Source organism: Manis pentadactyla, chromosome 2 (genome assembly GCF_030020395.1).
Source record: "Manis pentadactyla isolate mManPen7 chromosome 2, mManPen7.hap1, whole genome shotgun sequence".
Taxonomy (NCBI): Eukaryota; Metazoa; Chordata; class Mammalia; order Pholidota; family Manidae; genus Manis; species Manis pentadactyla.
In genome coordinates this window covers 80959121-80976389 of record NC_080020.1, presented here as the reverse complement: position 1 = coordinate 80976389, position 17269 = coordinate 80959121, and the positions used below count along the sequence as shown (strand labels likewise).

General features: G+C 43.6%; 1 protein-coding gene across 2 annotated transcripts in view; it reads right to left on the bottom strand.

Annotated features, from left to right (window-relative positions):
- LHFPL2 (LHFPL tetraspan subfamily member 2) overlaps positions 1 to 15926 on the bottom strand; it is a 36240-nt gene extending 20314 nt beyond the window's left edge. The window contains exon 1 of one of the 2 annotated variants that reach the window (XM_036914140.2): positions 15169 to 15926. In XM_036914140.2, the coding sequence (XP_036770035.1) occupies positions 15169 to 15598 (430 nt within the window). In that variant the 5' untranslated portion in view covers positions 15599 to 15926. The remainder of the gene's footprint in view (positions 1 to 15168) is intronic. The other variant, XM_057494073.1, reaches the window with a different exon arrangement.
- Between the last annotated feature and the right edge of the window lie 1343 nt (positions 15927 to 17269).

Genomic DNA, 17269 nt, shown 5'->3' with positions numbered 1-17269 from the left:
ATGTGGAGCATCTTTTCATGTGTCTGTTGGCCATCTGAATTTTTTCTTTAGAGAACTGTCTATTCAGCTCCCCTGCCCGTTTTTTAATTGGATTATTTGCTTTTTGTTTGCTGAGGTGTGTGAGCTCTTTATATATTTTGGATGTCAACCCTTTATCGGATCTGTCATTTACGAATATATTCTCCCACACTGTAGGATACCTTTTTGTTCTATTGATGGTGTCCTTTGCTGTACAGAAGCTTTTCAGCTTGATATAGTCCCATTTGTTCATTTTTGCATTTGTTTCCCTTGCCTGGGGAGATATGTTCAAGAAGAGGTCACTCATGTTTATGTCTAAGAGATTTTTGCCTATGTTTTTTTCTAAGAGTTTTATGGTTTCATGACTTACATTCAAGTCTTTGATCCATTTCGAATTTACTTTTGTGTATGGGGTTAGACAGTGATCCAGTTTCATTCTCTTATATGTAGCTGTCCAGTTTTGCCAGCACCATCTGTTGAAGAGACTGTCATTTCCCCATTGTATGTCCATGGCTCCTTTATCAAATATTAGTTGACCATATATGTTTGGGTTAATGTCTGGAGTCTCTAATCTGTTCCACTGGTCTGTGGGTCTGTTCTTGTGCCAGTACCAAATTGTCTTGATTACTGTGGCTTTGTAGTAGAGCTTGAAGTTCGGGAGTGAGATCCCCCCCAACTATATTCTTCCTTCTCAGGATTGCTTTAGCTATTAGGGGTCTTTGGTGTTTCCATATGAATTTTTGAACTATTTGTTCCAGTTCATTGAAGAATGCTGTTGGTAGTTTGAGAGGGATTGCATCGAATCTGTATATTGCTTTGGGCAGGATGGCCATTTTGACGATATTAATTCTTCCTTACTAAGAGAATGGGATGAGTTTCCATTTGTTAGTGACCTCTTTAATTTCTCTTAAGAGTGTCTTATAGTTTTCTGGGTATAGGTCTTTCACTTCCTTGGATAGGTTTATTCCTAGGTATTTTATTCTTTTTGATGCTATTGTGAATGGAATTGTCTTCCTGATTTCTCTATTCGTTTATTGTTAGTGTATAGGAAACAACAGATTTCTGTGTGTTAATTTTGTATCCTGCAACTTTGCTGAATTCCAATATTAGCTCTAGTAGTTTTGGAGTGGAGTCTTTAGGGTTTTTTATGTACAATATCATGTCGTCTGCAAATAGTGACAGTTTAACTTATTCTTTGCCAATTTGGATTCCTTGTATTTCTTTGTTTTGTCTAATTGCCGTGGCTAAGACCTCCAATACTATGTTGAATATCAGTGGGGATAGTGGGCATCCCTGTCTTGTTCCCAATCTTAGAGGAAAAGCTTTCAGCTTCTCGCTGTTCAGTATGATGTTGGCTGTGGGTTTATCATATATGGCCTTTATTATGTTGAGGTACTTGCCCTCTATACCCATTTTGTTGAGAGTTTTTATCATGAATGGGTGTTGAATTTTATCGAATGCTTTTTCAGCATCTATGGAGATGATCATGTGGTTTTTGTCTTTCTTTTTGTTGATATGGTGGATGATGTTGATGGATTTTCGAATGTTGTACCATCCTTGTATCCCTGGGATGAATCCCACTTGGTCATGGTGTACGATACTTTTGATGTATTTTTGAATTCGGTTTGCTAATATTTTGTTGAGTATTTTTGCATCTACGTTCATCAGGGATATTGGTCTGTAGTTTTCTTTTTTGGTGGGGTCTATGCCTAGTTTTGGTATTAGGGTGATGTTAGCTTCATAGAATGAGTTTGGGCGTATCCCCTCCTCCTCTATTTTTTGGAAAACTTTAAGGAGAATGGGTATTATGTCTTCCCTGTATGTCTGATAAAATTCCGAGGTAAATCCATCTGGCCCTGGGGGTTTTGTTCTTTGGTAGTTTTTTGATTACCGCTTCAATTTAGTTGCTGGTAATTCGTCTGTTTAGATTTTCTGTTTCTTTCTGGGTCAGTCTTGGAAGGTTGTATTTTTCTAGGAAGTTGTCCATTTCTCCTAGGTTTCCCAGCTTGTTAGCATATAGGTTTTCACAGTACTCTCTAATAATTCTTTGTATTTCTGTGGCGTCCGTCATGATTTTTCCTTTCTCATTTCTGATTCTGTTGATTTGTGTTGACTCTCTTTTCCTCTTAATAAGTCTGGCTAGAGGCTTATCTATTTTGTTTATTTTCTCAAAGAACCAGCTCCTGGTTTCATTGATTTTTGCTATTGTTTTATTCTTCTCAATTTTATTTATTTCTTCTCTGATCTTTATTATGTCCCTCCTTCTGCTGACCTTAGGCCTCTTTTGTTCTTCTTTTTCCAGTTTTAATAATTGTGACATTAGACCATTCATTTGGGATTGTTCTTCCTTCTTTAAATATGCCTGGATTGCTATATACTTTCCTCTTAAGACTGCTTTTGCTGTATCCCACAGTAGTTGGGGCTTTGTGTTGTTGTTGTCATTTGTTTCCATATATTGTTTGATTTCTGTTTTAATTTGGTCATTGATCCATTGATTATTTAGGAGTGTGTTGTTAAGCCTCCATGTGTTTGTGAGCCTTTTTGCTTTCTTTGTACAGTTTATTTCTAGTTTTATGCCTTTGTGGTCTGAAAAGTTGGTAGCTTTCAATCTTTTGGAATTTACTGAGGCTCTTTTTGTGGCCTAGTATGTGGTGTATTCTTGAAAATGTTCCATGTGCACTTGAGAAGAATGTGTATCCTGTTGCTTTTGGATGTAGAGTTCTGTAGATGTCTATTAGGTCCATCTGTTCTAGTGTGTTGTTCAGTGACTCTGTGTCCTTACTTATTTTCTGTCTGGTGGATTTATCCTTTGGAGTGAGTGGTGTGTTGAAGTCTCCCAGAATGAATGCATTGCATTCTATTTCCTCCTTTAATTCTATTAGTATTTGTTTCACATATGTTGGTGCTCCCGTATTGGGTGCATATATATTTATAATGGTTATATCCTCTTGTTGGACTGAGCCCTTTATCATTATGTAATGTCCTTCTTTATCTTTTGTTAGTTTCTTTATTTAGAACTCTGTTTTGTCTGATACTAGTATTGCAACACCTGCTTTTTTCTCTCTGTTGTTTGCATGAAATATCTTTTTCCATCCCTTGACTTTAAGTCTGTGCATCGCTTTGGGTTTGAGGTGAGTCTCTTGTAAGCAGCATATGGATGGGTCTTGCTTTTTTATCCATTCTATTACTCTGTGTCTTTTGATTGGTGCATTCAGTCCATTTACATTTAGGGTGATTATTGAAAGGTATGTACTTAGTGCTATTGCAGGCTTTAAGTTTGTGGTTACCAAAGGTTCAAGGTTAAGTTCTTTACTATCTTACTGTCTAACTTAACTCGTTTATTGAGCTATTATAAACACAGTCTGATGATTCTTTATTTCTCTCCCTTCTTATTCCTCCTCCTCCTTTCTTCAAATGTTGGGTGTTTTGTTCTGTGCTCTATTTAGGAGTGCTCCCATCTAGAGCAGTCCCTGTAGGATGCCCTGTAGAGGTGGTTTGTGGGAGGCAAATTCCCTCAACTTTCACTTGTCTGGGAATTGTTTAATCCCTCCTTCATATTTAAATGATAATCGTGCTTGATACAGTAATCTTGGTTTGAGGCCCTTCTGTTTCATTGCATTAAGTATATCATGCCATTCTCTTCTGGCCTGTAGGGTTTCTGTTGAGAAGTCTGATGATAGCATGATGGGTTTTCCTTTGTAGGTGACCTTTTTTTTCTCTCTGGCTGCCTTTAATACTTTGTCCTTGTCTTTGATCTTTGCCATTTTAATTATTATGTGTCTTGGTGTTGCCTTCCTTGGATCCCTTGTCATGGGAGTTCTGTGTACCTCTGTGGTCTGAGAGGCCATTTCCTCCCCTAGTTTGGGGAAGTTTTCAGCAATTATTTCTTCAACGACACTTTCTATTCCTTTTTCTCTCTCTTCTTCTTTTGGTACCCCTATAATGCGGATATTGTTCTGTTTCGATTCATCACTCGGTTCTCTTAAAATTCTTTCATTCCTGGAGATCCTTTTATCTCTCTCTTCATAAGCTTCTCTCGGTTCCTCTTCTCTGTTTTCTAGTCCATTAATGGTCTCTTGCATCTCATCCATTCTGTTTTGAAGTCCTTCCAGAGCTTGTTTTATTTCTGAATTCTCCTTCCTTAGTTCTTGCATATTTCTCTGCAAGTCCTTCAGCATGGTTATGACTTTTGTTTTGAATTCTTTTTCAGGAAGACTGGTTAAATCTATCTCCCCAGGTTCCTTCTCAGATGAAGATGTAGAAGGTGTCGAAGCTGTCTGGTTTAGTCTTGTCTGGATCAAATTTTTTTGCCTTTTCATGTTGATAGGTGCAGTGGTGTGCTATCAGCTGTCTGTCAGCTGGGAGAGTCAAGACTCTTTCCACTTGTCTCCTTGCCTTTCTTTACTGGGACATCTGCGACCCCTAGTGGCTTGTGTTGGGCAATTGCGTGTAGACTGGGTCTCTGTATCTTGCCCGGCCGGTATGGAGGAAGCTCCCTTGCTGTGGGCGTGGCCAGCCTGAGGCTGCTGCTCTGCTATGGTGGGGCCCCGGAGGGGTAATGGACAGGGGGCTGTTTGGCTGTTTAGCTCTGTGAGGGGTCTCAGAGCTGTTGCCCAGGAGGTTAGTGCACCTGGAGTTCCCTGGAATTTCCAGCTGCTGGACTGTGACCCAGGATGCTTCCATCCAGCTGTGGGGTCCCTGTCCCTTTAAGACTTCCAAAAAGCACTCGCTTTTCTTTGTCCCAGGGGCGCCGGCTTCGGGACCCGCTCAAAGGTCTTACTGTCCTGTTTCCCTAGTTTCCAGCACCCCACGCATGCACTGTGTCTGCGCTCTGGTGCGGATGGCTAGGGCTGGGTGTTTAGCAGTCCTGGGCTCCCTCTCCCTCCCCGCTCTGACTCCTCTCCTCCAGCCAGGAGCTGGGGTGAGGGGTCTCGCGTCCCACCGGGCTGCGGCTTGTATCTTACCCCTTTCACCAGGCGCTGGGTTCTCACAGGTGTGAATGTAGTCTGGCTGTTGTCCTGTGTCTTCTGGTCTCTCTTTTAGGATTAGTTGTATTTTTTGCATTTTCAAAAATATATATGTTTTTGGGAGGAGATTCCCACTGTCCTACTCACTCTGCCATTTTGGCTCCTTTTACTGAGGTTCTTTTTGTGGCCTAGTATGTGATCTATTCTTGAAAATGTTCCATGTGCACTTGAGAAGAATGTGTATCCTGTTGCTTTTGGATGGAGTGTTCTGTAGATGTCTGTTAGGTCCACCTGTTCTAATGCATTGTTCAGTGCCTCTGTCTCTATTTATTTTGTCTGGTTGATCTGTCCTTTGAAGTGAGTGGTGTGTTGAAGTCTTCTGAAGTGAATGCATTGCATTCTATATCCCCCTTTAATTCTGTTAGTATTTGTTTCACATATGTAGGTGATCCTGTGTTAGGGGCATAGATATTTATAGTGGTTATAGCCTCTTGTTGGGCTGACCTCTTTATCATTATGTAATGTTCTTCTTTGTCTCTTGTGACTTTTTTTGTTTTGAAGTCGATTTTGTCTGATACAAGTACTGCAACTCATGCTTTTTTCTCCCTATTAGCCTTAGGAATACTTCCACCTATAGGAGTCCCTCCAAAATGCACTGTAGTGGTGGTTTGTGGGAGGTAAATTCTCTCAGCTTTTGCTTATCTGAAAATTGTTTAATCCCTGCTTCAAATTTAAATGATAACCTTGCTGGGTTGAGTATTTTTGGTTCAAGGCCCTTTTGCTTTATTGCATTAAATATATTATGCCACTCCCTTCTGGCCTGTAAGGTTTCTTTTGATTAGTCTGATGATAGCCTAATGGGTTTTCCTTTGTATGTGATCTTTTTTCTCTCTCTAGCTGCTTTTAAAAGTCTGTCTTTATCCTCAATCTTTGCCATTTTAATTATTATATGTCTTGATGTTGTCTTCCTTGGGTCCCTTGTGTTTGGAGATCTGTGCACCTCCATGGCCTGAGAGACTATCTCCTTCGCCAGATTGGGGAATTTTCAGTAATTACCTCCTCAGTGACACTTTCTATCCCTTTTTCTCTCTCTTCTTCTTCTAGTACCCCTATAATGCGAATATTGTTCCATTTGGATTGGTCAAATAGTTTCTCTCAATATTCTTTCAGATTTCTTAGAGATTCTTTTTTCTCTCTGTGCCTCAGCTTCTTTGTATTCCTCTTCTGTAATTTCTATTCCATTTACCATTTCTACTACATCTAATCCGCTTTTAAATCCCTCCATTGTATGTTTCCTTTCAGATATATAATTTCTTAATGATTGAATCTCCAACTTAAATTCGTTCCTGAGGTCTTGAATATTTTTCTTTATGTCCATAAGCATGTTTATGGTTTTTATTTTGAACTCTATTTCAGGCAGATTGGTCAGTTCAGTGTCATTTGGCCCTTTTTCTGGGGTTTATGAGATTTTGGTCTGAACCATGTTCTTTTGACATTTCATATTTCTGTGTGGTGCCCACTCATGTCCAGAAGCTCCAGTCTCTGGAGCTGCTCAGCCTCTTGAGGTTGGGGGTCGCAGGGGAGCAGAGCTGGTGCCTGGGGTGAGGAAAGATCTGTTTTCTGATTCCCATCTGCGGTGCCTGTCTCCAGTATCAGAGCCAGTGGGCCAAGCACACAGGTGTAATCCTCTGTGCTTTGCATTTCTAGCTGTTGTGGGGGGCCTCCCTCTGGCTGACCTGACGCCAGCTCAGTGACTGCCGGTTTGTGAACCGGTGCTGGCAGGCTAGGAGGGAGGCCCAGCAGGCTGCATATCACGGTGGGTGGCCTTGGAGCTGGACAGCCAGCTAGGGGGTTGGAGCACCTGAAGCTCCTCAAAGTTCCCAACCTGCTGGGCAGAGTGCACCCAGACAACTTTGTCCCTTCTCCCATGCAGCAAGCTCCATGCAAACCCTGCCCCTTCAGCAGTCCTCTCGCTGATAGGAAGCCTCTCAGACTGCCTGCCTTTCCTCTGTCACAGAGCAGCCGGATGTGGATCCCATCCTTCACAAATGGCTGGAATCTTAGTCCGTCAAGCACTCCGCCTGTCCCAGCTCCCTAACCTCGAGAGCATGTGATATAGGTTTCTGCTTGCAAAGCAGATCTCCAGGGCTAGGTGTTCAGCAGTCCCAGGCTTCCACCCCCTCCCCGCTCTGTTTGTCTTCCTCCCGCAGGCAAACTGGGGTGGGGGAAGGGCTTGGATCCCCCTGGATTAAAGCTTTCGTAGGTGACCCTGTTTCATGAGGTCTACTCTGTTTGTGAGGTCTGCATGCAGTCTGGTTCATCCTTCTTTCTTGTTGCTGTTTTAGGGTTAGTTGTATTAATTAACTATATTTTCATACTATTTGTGGTTTTGGGAGGAGTTCTTTGTCTCATATCTCACGCTGCCTTCTTGAATCTCAACTCTCAAAAGACATGATATTTTAAGACAAAAAGGGTGAAGGATATAACCTGACAACAACGGACAGTTCTTTAAATTTAAACCTTACTACATAGTCCTTATCTTTCTCATTTTTGCTGTGGACTGGTGAACACCTTAGCAGAATGGACCAGCACTCATTCAAAGGCAGTACCTCCTGGGCAAGAGGCCCCTCTGAGGAGGAGGTGGGTGTGAAGGGTGCCTGTTTAGGCTGGGGACACCTTTCTAAGAAGCCTCCTTGTTTACTGTGCAAGTAATAGGATTACAGAGAGTAAGGAGGCTCTTTTGTTTCTTTGGAATCCAGAACTAAACTTGTTTTCATTGCATCTCATTTTAAGTTTTAAGAGTTTATGGACAAGCTACTTTGTGCCCAACTTTGACTGCTGCTTTGACAGCCAAGTCAGGAGCTAGGGGTCAGAGGGCTCTGTGGTAGTGAAAAGGGTTTTCAGCTGATGGCTACAGTGCCTTCATAGAGCAGATAATATCTACATATCATCTTAGTATATGAGCAATAACATTAGAGGCTTTTAAGCAACAAGAGAGAAATTTCTGAGGAGAAAGAAAAAGTGGGGGACTACGTGTTAATACATTTTTTAGAAGCTTAATTAACACTTATATCATCTCTCCAGTAGAGACTGGTAAGGTACTTGTTTTCCACTAAAAACATTTACATAGAACTATAATTGGCAAGAAAAATACTCTTCCAAGGTTGGGTGTGGAGAGCGGATGACAGCAACATGAAGAGAATTCTTTTGAAGACACTCAGAGCAGAGTTGTCATAAGAAGACTTTACAAACAAGGCCCCTAAAGGAAGTTTCTGTTATCATTACTGAGAATTAATGGCCACCAATTTAAAATTGTCTGGAGCCTTTAGAGTACGTGGAGAAACATCTGTAATAAAAATGCAGTTTCTCCCTTGTTGAAGTATCCTTAAGTCTTTCTTAGTAATAATTCAAGTTTATATGCAAATTACTCCATTGGCAGTTTCTAACACCTTAACTCTGAACTGTTAAAATGTATCCCAACAAACTAATTTAGCCAGATTATTCCTTCCCATGAGTTAGTGATCAAGTTTTATTTTGCATTCTGAGAAGCTGTTTTCTAAACTATGCAACTGGAAGAAATTTATGAAATATTTTCTTTATAAATTATTCATCCAACATGCAGAATTGAGAGAGCTCACGTTTGACTATAACCAAAATGTGTTGATAACTCAAAATAAGCTGCAAGAATAAATAAATTGCAGAGTATAGCAGAATAAAGGACACTTTTAAAAATATTTAGTTACTGAGCTATGAAAATTTTAGGACAGTAAGTAAACTTCATTCTTGCCTGCTAAGGTCTTGGGGTCTAGATAATGTTAAATCATTCTTAGAACAAAGTAGGTGCCATCTTTTCACCACTAGGGCCTCACATTGGCCTCAAAGCTCTAACACATAGCCACTGTGCACTTTAGGTTGAAATGTTTAATACTGGCTTCATGCTTTCAATGTATGTGTTTTAGATTCCATCTTTACTAAGAGTTATCTTTAATAAAAAATGCTGCCATTTAATAAAACCAATGGGAAGATTATCTACAGTGAGCTCATAAGTGTGACTGACTGTGCCATGGCACAGTTCTTCATAGGACATACAGATCGTTTTGAAGTGTCATCACAGCTTTGAAGAGCACCACTGCCGCATTAAGCTCTTCAGAGTGCCTGAACTGCCCTGGTAAATACTCAGGGACATACTTAAGTGATTGTTTGTTAATGGAATTTGAACATTGATCACCCATGGCTCTGTTATAATTTATGTCCACAATTAAGTGGTTACCATGCAAACCACCTCCACTTTTTATTTGCACATCAATTGCTATACTTGTATTTTGAGAGAGTTTGTCATTTTATTCTAGACCTTCCAAGTGATTTGTTAAAAGAGATCCCAGTCCCTAGATTTACTCTAATTAATGCCTGTTTGATGTACTTGCTTTTAGGGGGTAGTTTTTTATGTAATGTTATAGTTGAATTTGCTCCCTTTATATATGTTAGATAAATACACAAATTTTTTTCTTCTTCTCTAGGGTATAGCTTATGAAACAATGACTCTCTAATATAGCTTGGAAGCAGAAACTCCAGAAATTATAGACCTGCGTCTACAGATCTTTGCATTTAGTAGGCATCCAATCAAAGCTCCTTAAATTAAAATTTAATTCTTGCCTGCCTTCCAATATTTCTGCATTCCTTAGTTCTTACCAAGGGGTTACTGAAGGCTGATCAGTGGTATTCTTACACTGATTCAAACACAGACCTATTATGCCTGACTTCTGGTGCTGGCATTGTCTGTCTGGAGAGCCAAAAGCAAAGAGCCTCCTTTTGATGTCCAGAAGCTTCCAGTGCCTTGGTCTAAGAAGGAAGAGCAGGGATGCTCCCTCTACTTTCCTCAGGTCTTTTCCCTGAAGGAATTTTGAATTTGGGCAACCAAGGTCACAGTACCTTCTCAGAGAAAGCCAAGTACATTTTTCTGGTTTAAAATTATGGGGCAGGGTCTCTGCGAGAGTCAGGAATCTATTCCCCTCTCCCTATGCTTGCCAAGCCCCTGTTGTTATTTCTCTTCTTTCCAATGGCTGATTTGGTCTTCTGAGCCTGGGAGTGAATGGGCAGAACATGGAATAAATCAAAATGGATGGTAGGACCAGGCTGAGTTGTGGTTATCTTCTTGATGCTAAGGTTACTTTTTGTTCTGTGAAAAACAGCAATGGGAATACCAAGTCCTATAGCAATTGTGGTATTATTTCATGTGCCTATCCATACTTCCACATACATTCCAGTTTATGACACAGCAATTCCATAATCAGCAAAGGCAAAATACTCCACTTGTCTTCCGAGAGTCTCATATTATTCCTTTCCCCTCTTTTTTCATATTTCCCTCCTTCATCCTTAGTCACTGCTCACTTCCAAGAAAGCTGAGCCTGCACACACCAGATCCTGAGTCACCACAGCAGGAAGAAATCCCCATGAGCACACCCTCTGTTCCAGCCCAGCAGAGGCAGAGTTCAGCCCCACAGCGATCGATCTCTCTGGTCAGGCTGGTGGGCAGCTTGCTGAGGCAATCCAATCGGACTGAAACTGATGCAGACAGAGGGAGGGCTATAGGGAGCAGAGAGCGTGAGAGCCAACTAGATACAAAGAAGCAAGCAAGCATATGAGAGCGGGCTGAAAGACAGCAGGCAGCCAGGCCCAGCGGCTCATTGGCTAGTCCAGCTCTCACGGCAACCCCAGTGGAATAGTCCAAGCCAACACGAGCCAGCCAAAGTCTGAGCTCACTTTAATGGCTTCTGTCCCAAACCTGACTCACTGGGGATTCCATGGACTCACTGCTATGAGAGCTCTACATGCATTTCTAAAAACAAACTGCTCAATGCTGTCATGGAAAACCTGGATCTTTGCATTCTACAGTTTCACTATGGATTACATCCAGGTCACAACCTATGGAAGACAGCTGGCAGAGAAGGCCCTGTTGGCTGACTACCCAATTTTTGTAATGAATCCCAGGGGCTGTGAACTGGTGTGTGTTGCTGGCTCTGCCAAGTCCTGGACAAGTGCTCACCTAGTGAAAACCAACCACCCTGTGATTTACTCTGCAAGAAGAGCCTGAGAAGCTACCTGCAAACAACACTCATTTGCTAGAAGCCACCTACAGAAAGGAAAGGAGAGTGGGCGTGTCTGGAAGAGGAGTGAGGGGAAGTTCTTTGTTTTCCTGTCAAGCGAACTGCTATGTTCTGCTTTTTCAAAAAAGGCCCCAAGGACACCCACAGGCACACCAAAGCCATGGGACTGTTCTGCGCTCTTCCGCCCCCGACATAGGCAGGTTATTAAGAGGCCAGGCAATGGCCCTGTACAATGTAGTCATGTTTGATCTCAACAGAACAAGGCCTGATTCCAAAGACCATAAAAGACACCCCTATTCCTTAAAATGTAGCAATTCTAGGAAACAAAATATACTCATATCTGCCAAGGAAGCAAAAATACTTTAATAATAATCAGAACTACAAATTATTTACTATGTGTCCAGCACTGTGCTTAAGCCTTTCTCCTATATTACCTAATCCACAAGACAACCCTGAGGTATGTATACTACACCCATTTTACAAGAGAGAAAACTGTGGCTTAGAGGAGTAAGCTAAATTGCTCGGCTTTTCACGGCCACTTTAAGGGCCAGTCAGGACTGATCCAGGGCCCAGTGAGGTGTAAACTCTACCTGCTCTGCTGAGAGTGAGTGTTGAACACCAAGGGCATTTGTGCACACGTATTTAGGAAGTGCCAGCTGGGTGCCCATCGTTAGGCTAGGCCTTGAAGGCAAATCCTGCTATCCGGGTTAACTTAATAGTCAATAGTTGAATTGCATTATTTTTTAGATATCATAGATTTTGACATTTCCACCGAGGTATAAATTTTTTCACATCCAGGTTCTAAAATCAAAATATCCGTATTTTTATAACTTTTGATAGACAATGAGGGCTACACAAGTCTGTGGCCTATTTATTCTTTAAAATTAGATGTAATAAGGAATATGCTTATAACATCTTATAATTTTTCATCCAGGTACATTTTACAAAAATGTCATTTTTGCCAAAACGAGCTGTAAGAACAAACACAGTCTGAGTATATTTCCAAAGAATGCTTTTGTTGCTCTGGCAACAGCCTCCTTTCTCACCATTTGTTTTGACATTGAATAGAACCAGGATTGAGAGCAGGTGTGTGGGGAGAGGAAAGACTGATGCTCACAGCTGCAGCAAGTCCTTGGCTGAGGCTGGGGCTGACCAGATGCTGTCACAGATCAGCTGACAGGAGAGGAAGTGGGGCAGCTTCTCAGCCATGGATCCAAGGACCATGGTTGCCATTTATATTGGCTTGAACTGCCAGGTGTGGATCCCCCTTAGGGGAGGGCGAGCTCACCGAGCTCCCCTTACCGAAGTGCCCCCAGCCCCAAACACAAGGAAGGCAGCTGCCCAGTGCTCTGCCCATCTTTCCCGCAAGTCCTTCTCAGAGGGCTGCTGCTAGACTGGCAGGAGAAAAAAACTTCTCTGTATTTCAGTTCTTGGTCTTAGAGCAGTGGGCCCTAGAGAAGTAGTTTGACTATGGAGGGATATATGCCTCCTGTCAATTAAAAAATCTTGAGCAATTCCAGACTTTCTGAGAGGCTGCATATATGCATGGGGAACTAAGTGGTAAGGTGGGGAGAAAGTTAAGATTTTTCTTAGAAAACCTAGACTTTGGGAAGAGGCAGGTGACCAGCACATTAGTGCCTTGGCTATGCTACTATTTCTTCTCAACCCTTCTTCCCAGAGGCCTGATGCAGCGGGAAGGGAAGGGAAGGGAAGTCAGGAGTCACTCAGCGGAGTGTATGAGGAATACTCATACAGAGTGAACACTCTTACCACTTACGTCAAAGAGCAAACCAGGGCACCAAAAGATCTATTGAACTAATCCACGTTCTTAGAGATTGAATTCACTGGACTAACACCTTATTAAAAACTGCTCGCAAACAGTCTGTAAGACTTAAGGATATCTACAAGTTGCTTCTGAATACTGTAAAAGACAGGCCGTGGTGCTATAACCTGGTGTTCCATCTCTTCCGGTAAAGGGCCACTGACTTCCTAGAAGGCACTGAGTTTCTCAGAATGAAAGCATTCCTAAGGATGACAAGCCAGCAGTCTCACCTGCATACCAGTGAATTGGTAAAACTCATAATAAAGGCATGAAATCATGGAGGATGAGCAAATACAACATAGCAATGGAATATGGAGCAGAAATCTGCCTCACTGGTCAATCAGGGCTCTTCAACAGGGTTGATAAATTGTGTGTGCTGGCTTCTCTTCATCTGCATGTTATTTCGACTTTTCAAGAGCCTGTGGTAACTCTTCTCAGCAAAAGTTTTAAGATATACACAACACAAATGCATATACCCCTAAGGCACTGTGTGTCTCCAGAGAATAAAATAGGGGCATTTTTCTGATAAGGAAAAGATGAATTGGTATTGAAACCCACCTAATTGAACACTTTTGGAAGGTGAAATGCCAAGTTGAAGGGGATTAACTTCAGATTTCAGAAGTGAATCAAAAAGGGGACAATGAACTACACAGAATCAAAAATCTAGGATAAGAAAACCTCTTTCAGAAGGACATATTTCCAGTCTCCTTATTTTTCAGAAGAAGAATGTGCCAAGGTTCAAAGAGGTGGCACATTTATTTCAAGTAGAACTGTTACTTGGTAGTAAAACTGAAAACTAGAATCCTGGCCTCACAAATTCCATAGGTGCCTGGGTCTTTCATGGTATGGCTTCTCCTGACAGACAGAGATGAGGGTCCTGAGAATATATCCCCCATGTAAACAGATCAGCACTGCAGAGCAGGACCTCTGTGATTTCTCTGGGCCCATTACCCCCAACCCTTGTCCCAGTACACACAGGGCTTCCCTAGGTTGTGAGGAACAGAAAACATTATCTTATCAGCTGTTTGGGAAAAAACTGTCATTTGGTCTGTTTATTTGGAAGCCAGCCCTGATGAGCTCAAGAGTTTGCTATAAGGAAGAGTAGAGCTAATTCATATTACTGTCCACTTCTTTACAACCCCAGACACGAGACTTGGTGCTTATCTTTATTGCCGAGGAGTTCCATGCACAAAGCTTTAGGACCTGCTGGGAAGTGAGTCACCTGTGCCTTTCAGTTAGGGTTGCAGGTGGATTACTGGTCTCCCGCTAGAGTTCAGATTAATGACTACCTTGGTTATGGCTGTTTAAAAAGTGCATTTTTTTCCCCTGAAAATCAAAATAAGGATTTATTCCTCTACTTCCTTGAGAATATCTTTGAACTCTGCTGTGTGTGTGTGTGTGTGTGTGTGTGTGTGTGTGTGCGCGCGCGCGCGTTTCTGCCACCCAGAACAAGTCCTTTGAGCTTAGACAGATTGACTGATAACATTCTTCATCTATATCCACCTCTAGAAATCCACGTGGGAAGTGTATGAAAATGCTGGTGGCTGTGGAAGTTTTCTCAAAGCTCACAGCCTCTCCTCTGCAATCTCTGTAAAGAGCTCATACTTTTCTTGCCACTAATTTCTAACAAACTCATTAGTAGGAAATTCCCAGAAAGTGGAAGAGTTAGTTTGTATTTTCTGATCTGAGTGCACAGAACATTCTGTCAGGCTCCAGGAGACAGACAATTTAAACCAGAACATTATTAAACCCAGAGCAGCTGATACTAATTCCTTCCCAGCCCGCTGCTTGCCCTCCCAAAGCTGAGATCATCCTGCAGTTGGGGACGGGGCTGAGTGGGTAGCAGGATCAGGCTCCCCGCCTCTCAAGAACACCCGCACCACATCCTTTGCAGAGTGCTTGCTGCAGGTGGGCCTCTCTCACACCATAGTTCCTAGGTGGGATGCCCTGACATAGAAAGCATGCTTTAAATTTCATAACAGCAAAAAGCAACAAAACCCAGCAACTTAGAATCTGAGGAAATCCACAATGAAGAACACTGAAACAGAGAACAGACTCTTCTTCAGGTTGGGGGGAGTGGAAAAGGGAGCGATAGGCAGCGCACTCACCTTGTTTGGATAGTGAGTACAAAGCAACCCAGACTGGACAGAAGCTGGTCTTACTCAAACCTGGCAGTAAATAAAAACAGTGTGCTGCGCCCCAGTGCAGGGGCCCATCCCACGTGGCTCTCAGACCCCTTCCTGCCCCACACACTTACCTGCAATGCCTTGCAAGAGCCCGCAGACATTGAAAATACTTTTCTTCAGGATGCTCTGCACACACATGGTGAAGACGGACACCAAGGCCACTGTGCAGAGAATGAAAATGCCCACGGCTAAGAAAATAGCGGTGGCCTGCCAGAAGCCACTGGCAATCTCGCCGAAGTTCTCAGCGTAGGGCCCGCACAGCGTCTCCCGCTGGACGTGCTGCACCCCGGGGTTCCGGATGCAGCGGGCATAGATTCCCAGAGTAGGGTGGTAGGGCTCCGAGGAGCCTCCGCTCTGGTCATCGGGCTCAGCGTTGCTGCGGGTCTTGGCTTTCCCAATTAGCCAGTCAGCGCTCATGAAGGCAATGAGCTCTGCAAAAGCCACCACAATACTCAGGAGGGTCCAGAGCATCGAGCGACAGGTGACAATAACATGACACATATTGATGTTCAAGGCGGAAAAAGAGTCAGGAGTCCACGGGGTTAATAACAACGCAAGCCGGTGGGGAAGAAGGCTCAGGAAGCCTCAGAAGGAAGTCACTGCTCAGGGCATTCGCTCCCTGAAGCCTCGGGCTCCGTTTCTCCTGGCAGGGCAGTCCTGGGCTGTCACGCTGCCATGTCGCAGCAGCTCCGGGGCAGGCGCCGGCCTCACCTACGGGAGAGGAGGAGGGCGGTTAGCGGGCGGCCCCGCCCCTGCAGCGCGCTGGCCAACCTGCCCGGCCCCGAAGCCAAGTGCGCGCGCTGCCCGCGCCGGCCTTCCCGGCCCCGGCGGCCGCTCAGCCCCCACAAAAGCCTGTGTACAAGCCCTGGTCGCGCGCCAGCGGGCCGGCCGTTCTCAGCACGTCTCCCGTGTTCTTTGTTTCGGGTTCTCTCGCCCGTTGCCCGCGCTGTCAGGCTGGCCGCGGTGCTTCCTTTTCTGTCCGGGCAGCAGGGCGCAGGGGCCGGGGCCGACCGGGCACCCGCAGCAGGGCCGCTCCCCGGCACTGGGGCTCTGGCCCGGGCCGCAGCACTGGGAAGTCGGGCGGTGCCGGGACCCAGACAAGCTGAGCTGTGATTCCCAGTGAGCAGTGTCCACGGACCAGCTGTGAATTTTTAAAGTTTACAGGACTGCTTTGGTACTAGATGAGCTAAGTTTTGAAACACTTGAATCAAAAGCTTTTGCTTTAAAGTGAAGAGGAGCAACACCCCCATTTTATTGCCCGGAATCAGATTATTAGCAAAGACCTAGGAGTATTTACAGGATAGGTGAATGAGAATATAAGAGGAAACAATGCCATGAAAAATAATAAAACATAACTACCCAAACTTGGTTTAATCCATTTCCCACAGAGAGAATTTTAGACAAAATAACCTACAGGAATTAAAACTCAAAGAAAAAACCTCTAAGAGTTCATGAGTTACTCACTTAGGGAAATTACTCAAAACAGAGGCATTAAGGACCATTGACTAGCACTGCCAATGAGTGGACTTGCTGACAACTGCAACTTGCTTATGAAGAATGCATCCCTTGAACTGTCCCAATTCATCACATGCGCCTCTGCCTGAGCTTCGATTCACCCCAGGTCTGGAACTCAACATAGCCATTGTTTCTGATCTCACAAGGACTCATTCTGTTCCTAAGGACAAACAGCTTCATTACCACAGGGCTTCGCTCTATCGGCTCAAACCTCCTTTAGAGGGGCCTGAACCCTGGGAACAGGGGCCACAGTGCTTGTAGGCCACCCCATTTTCTGCCCCCGCCTCCAGGGTCAGGAAGAATAGCGCAGATCACCACCTGACATCTGGGTGCATGGCTCTGTTCTGAATGATTACATCTTATTAACCAAGGTCATGTCAATTCTGTGAGAACCACAGAGGGCTCCCTGGAATGCTGGCAGCGGGGTTGGGCAGGGAATTACCAAAGAGGGAGGGAAGTGGGGAAATAAGGAAGCCCACTGTCAAAGCTTCTGCATCATACTGGCTGACATCCTAATGAGAGGGGATTACTTATCACATAAACACATTTTAAAATCCTCACATCATCACAGTCACGCAAGATGCTGTTCTGGGAAATTAGCTAGTACAGCACTAGGAATATAGGCACCTGATAGTTGCCTGGGGATGGGGAGTAGAT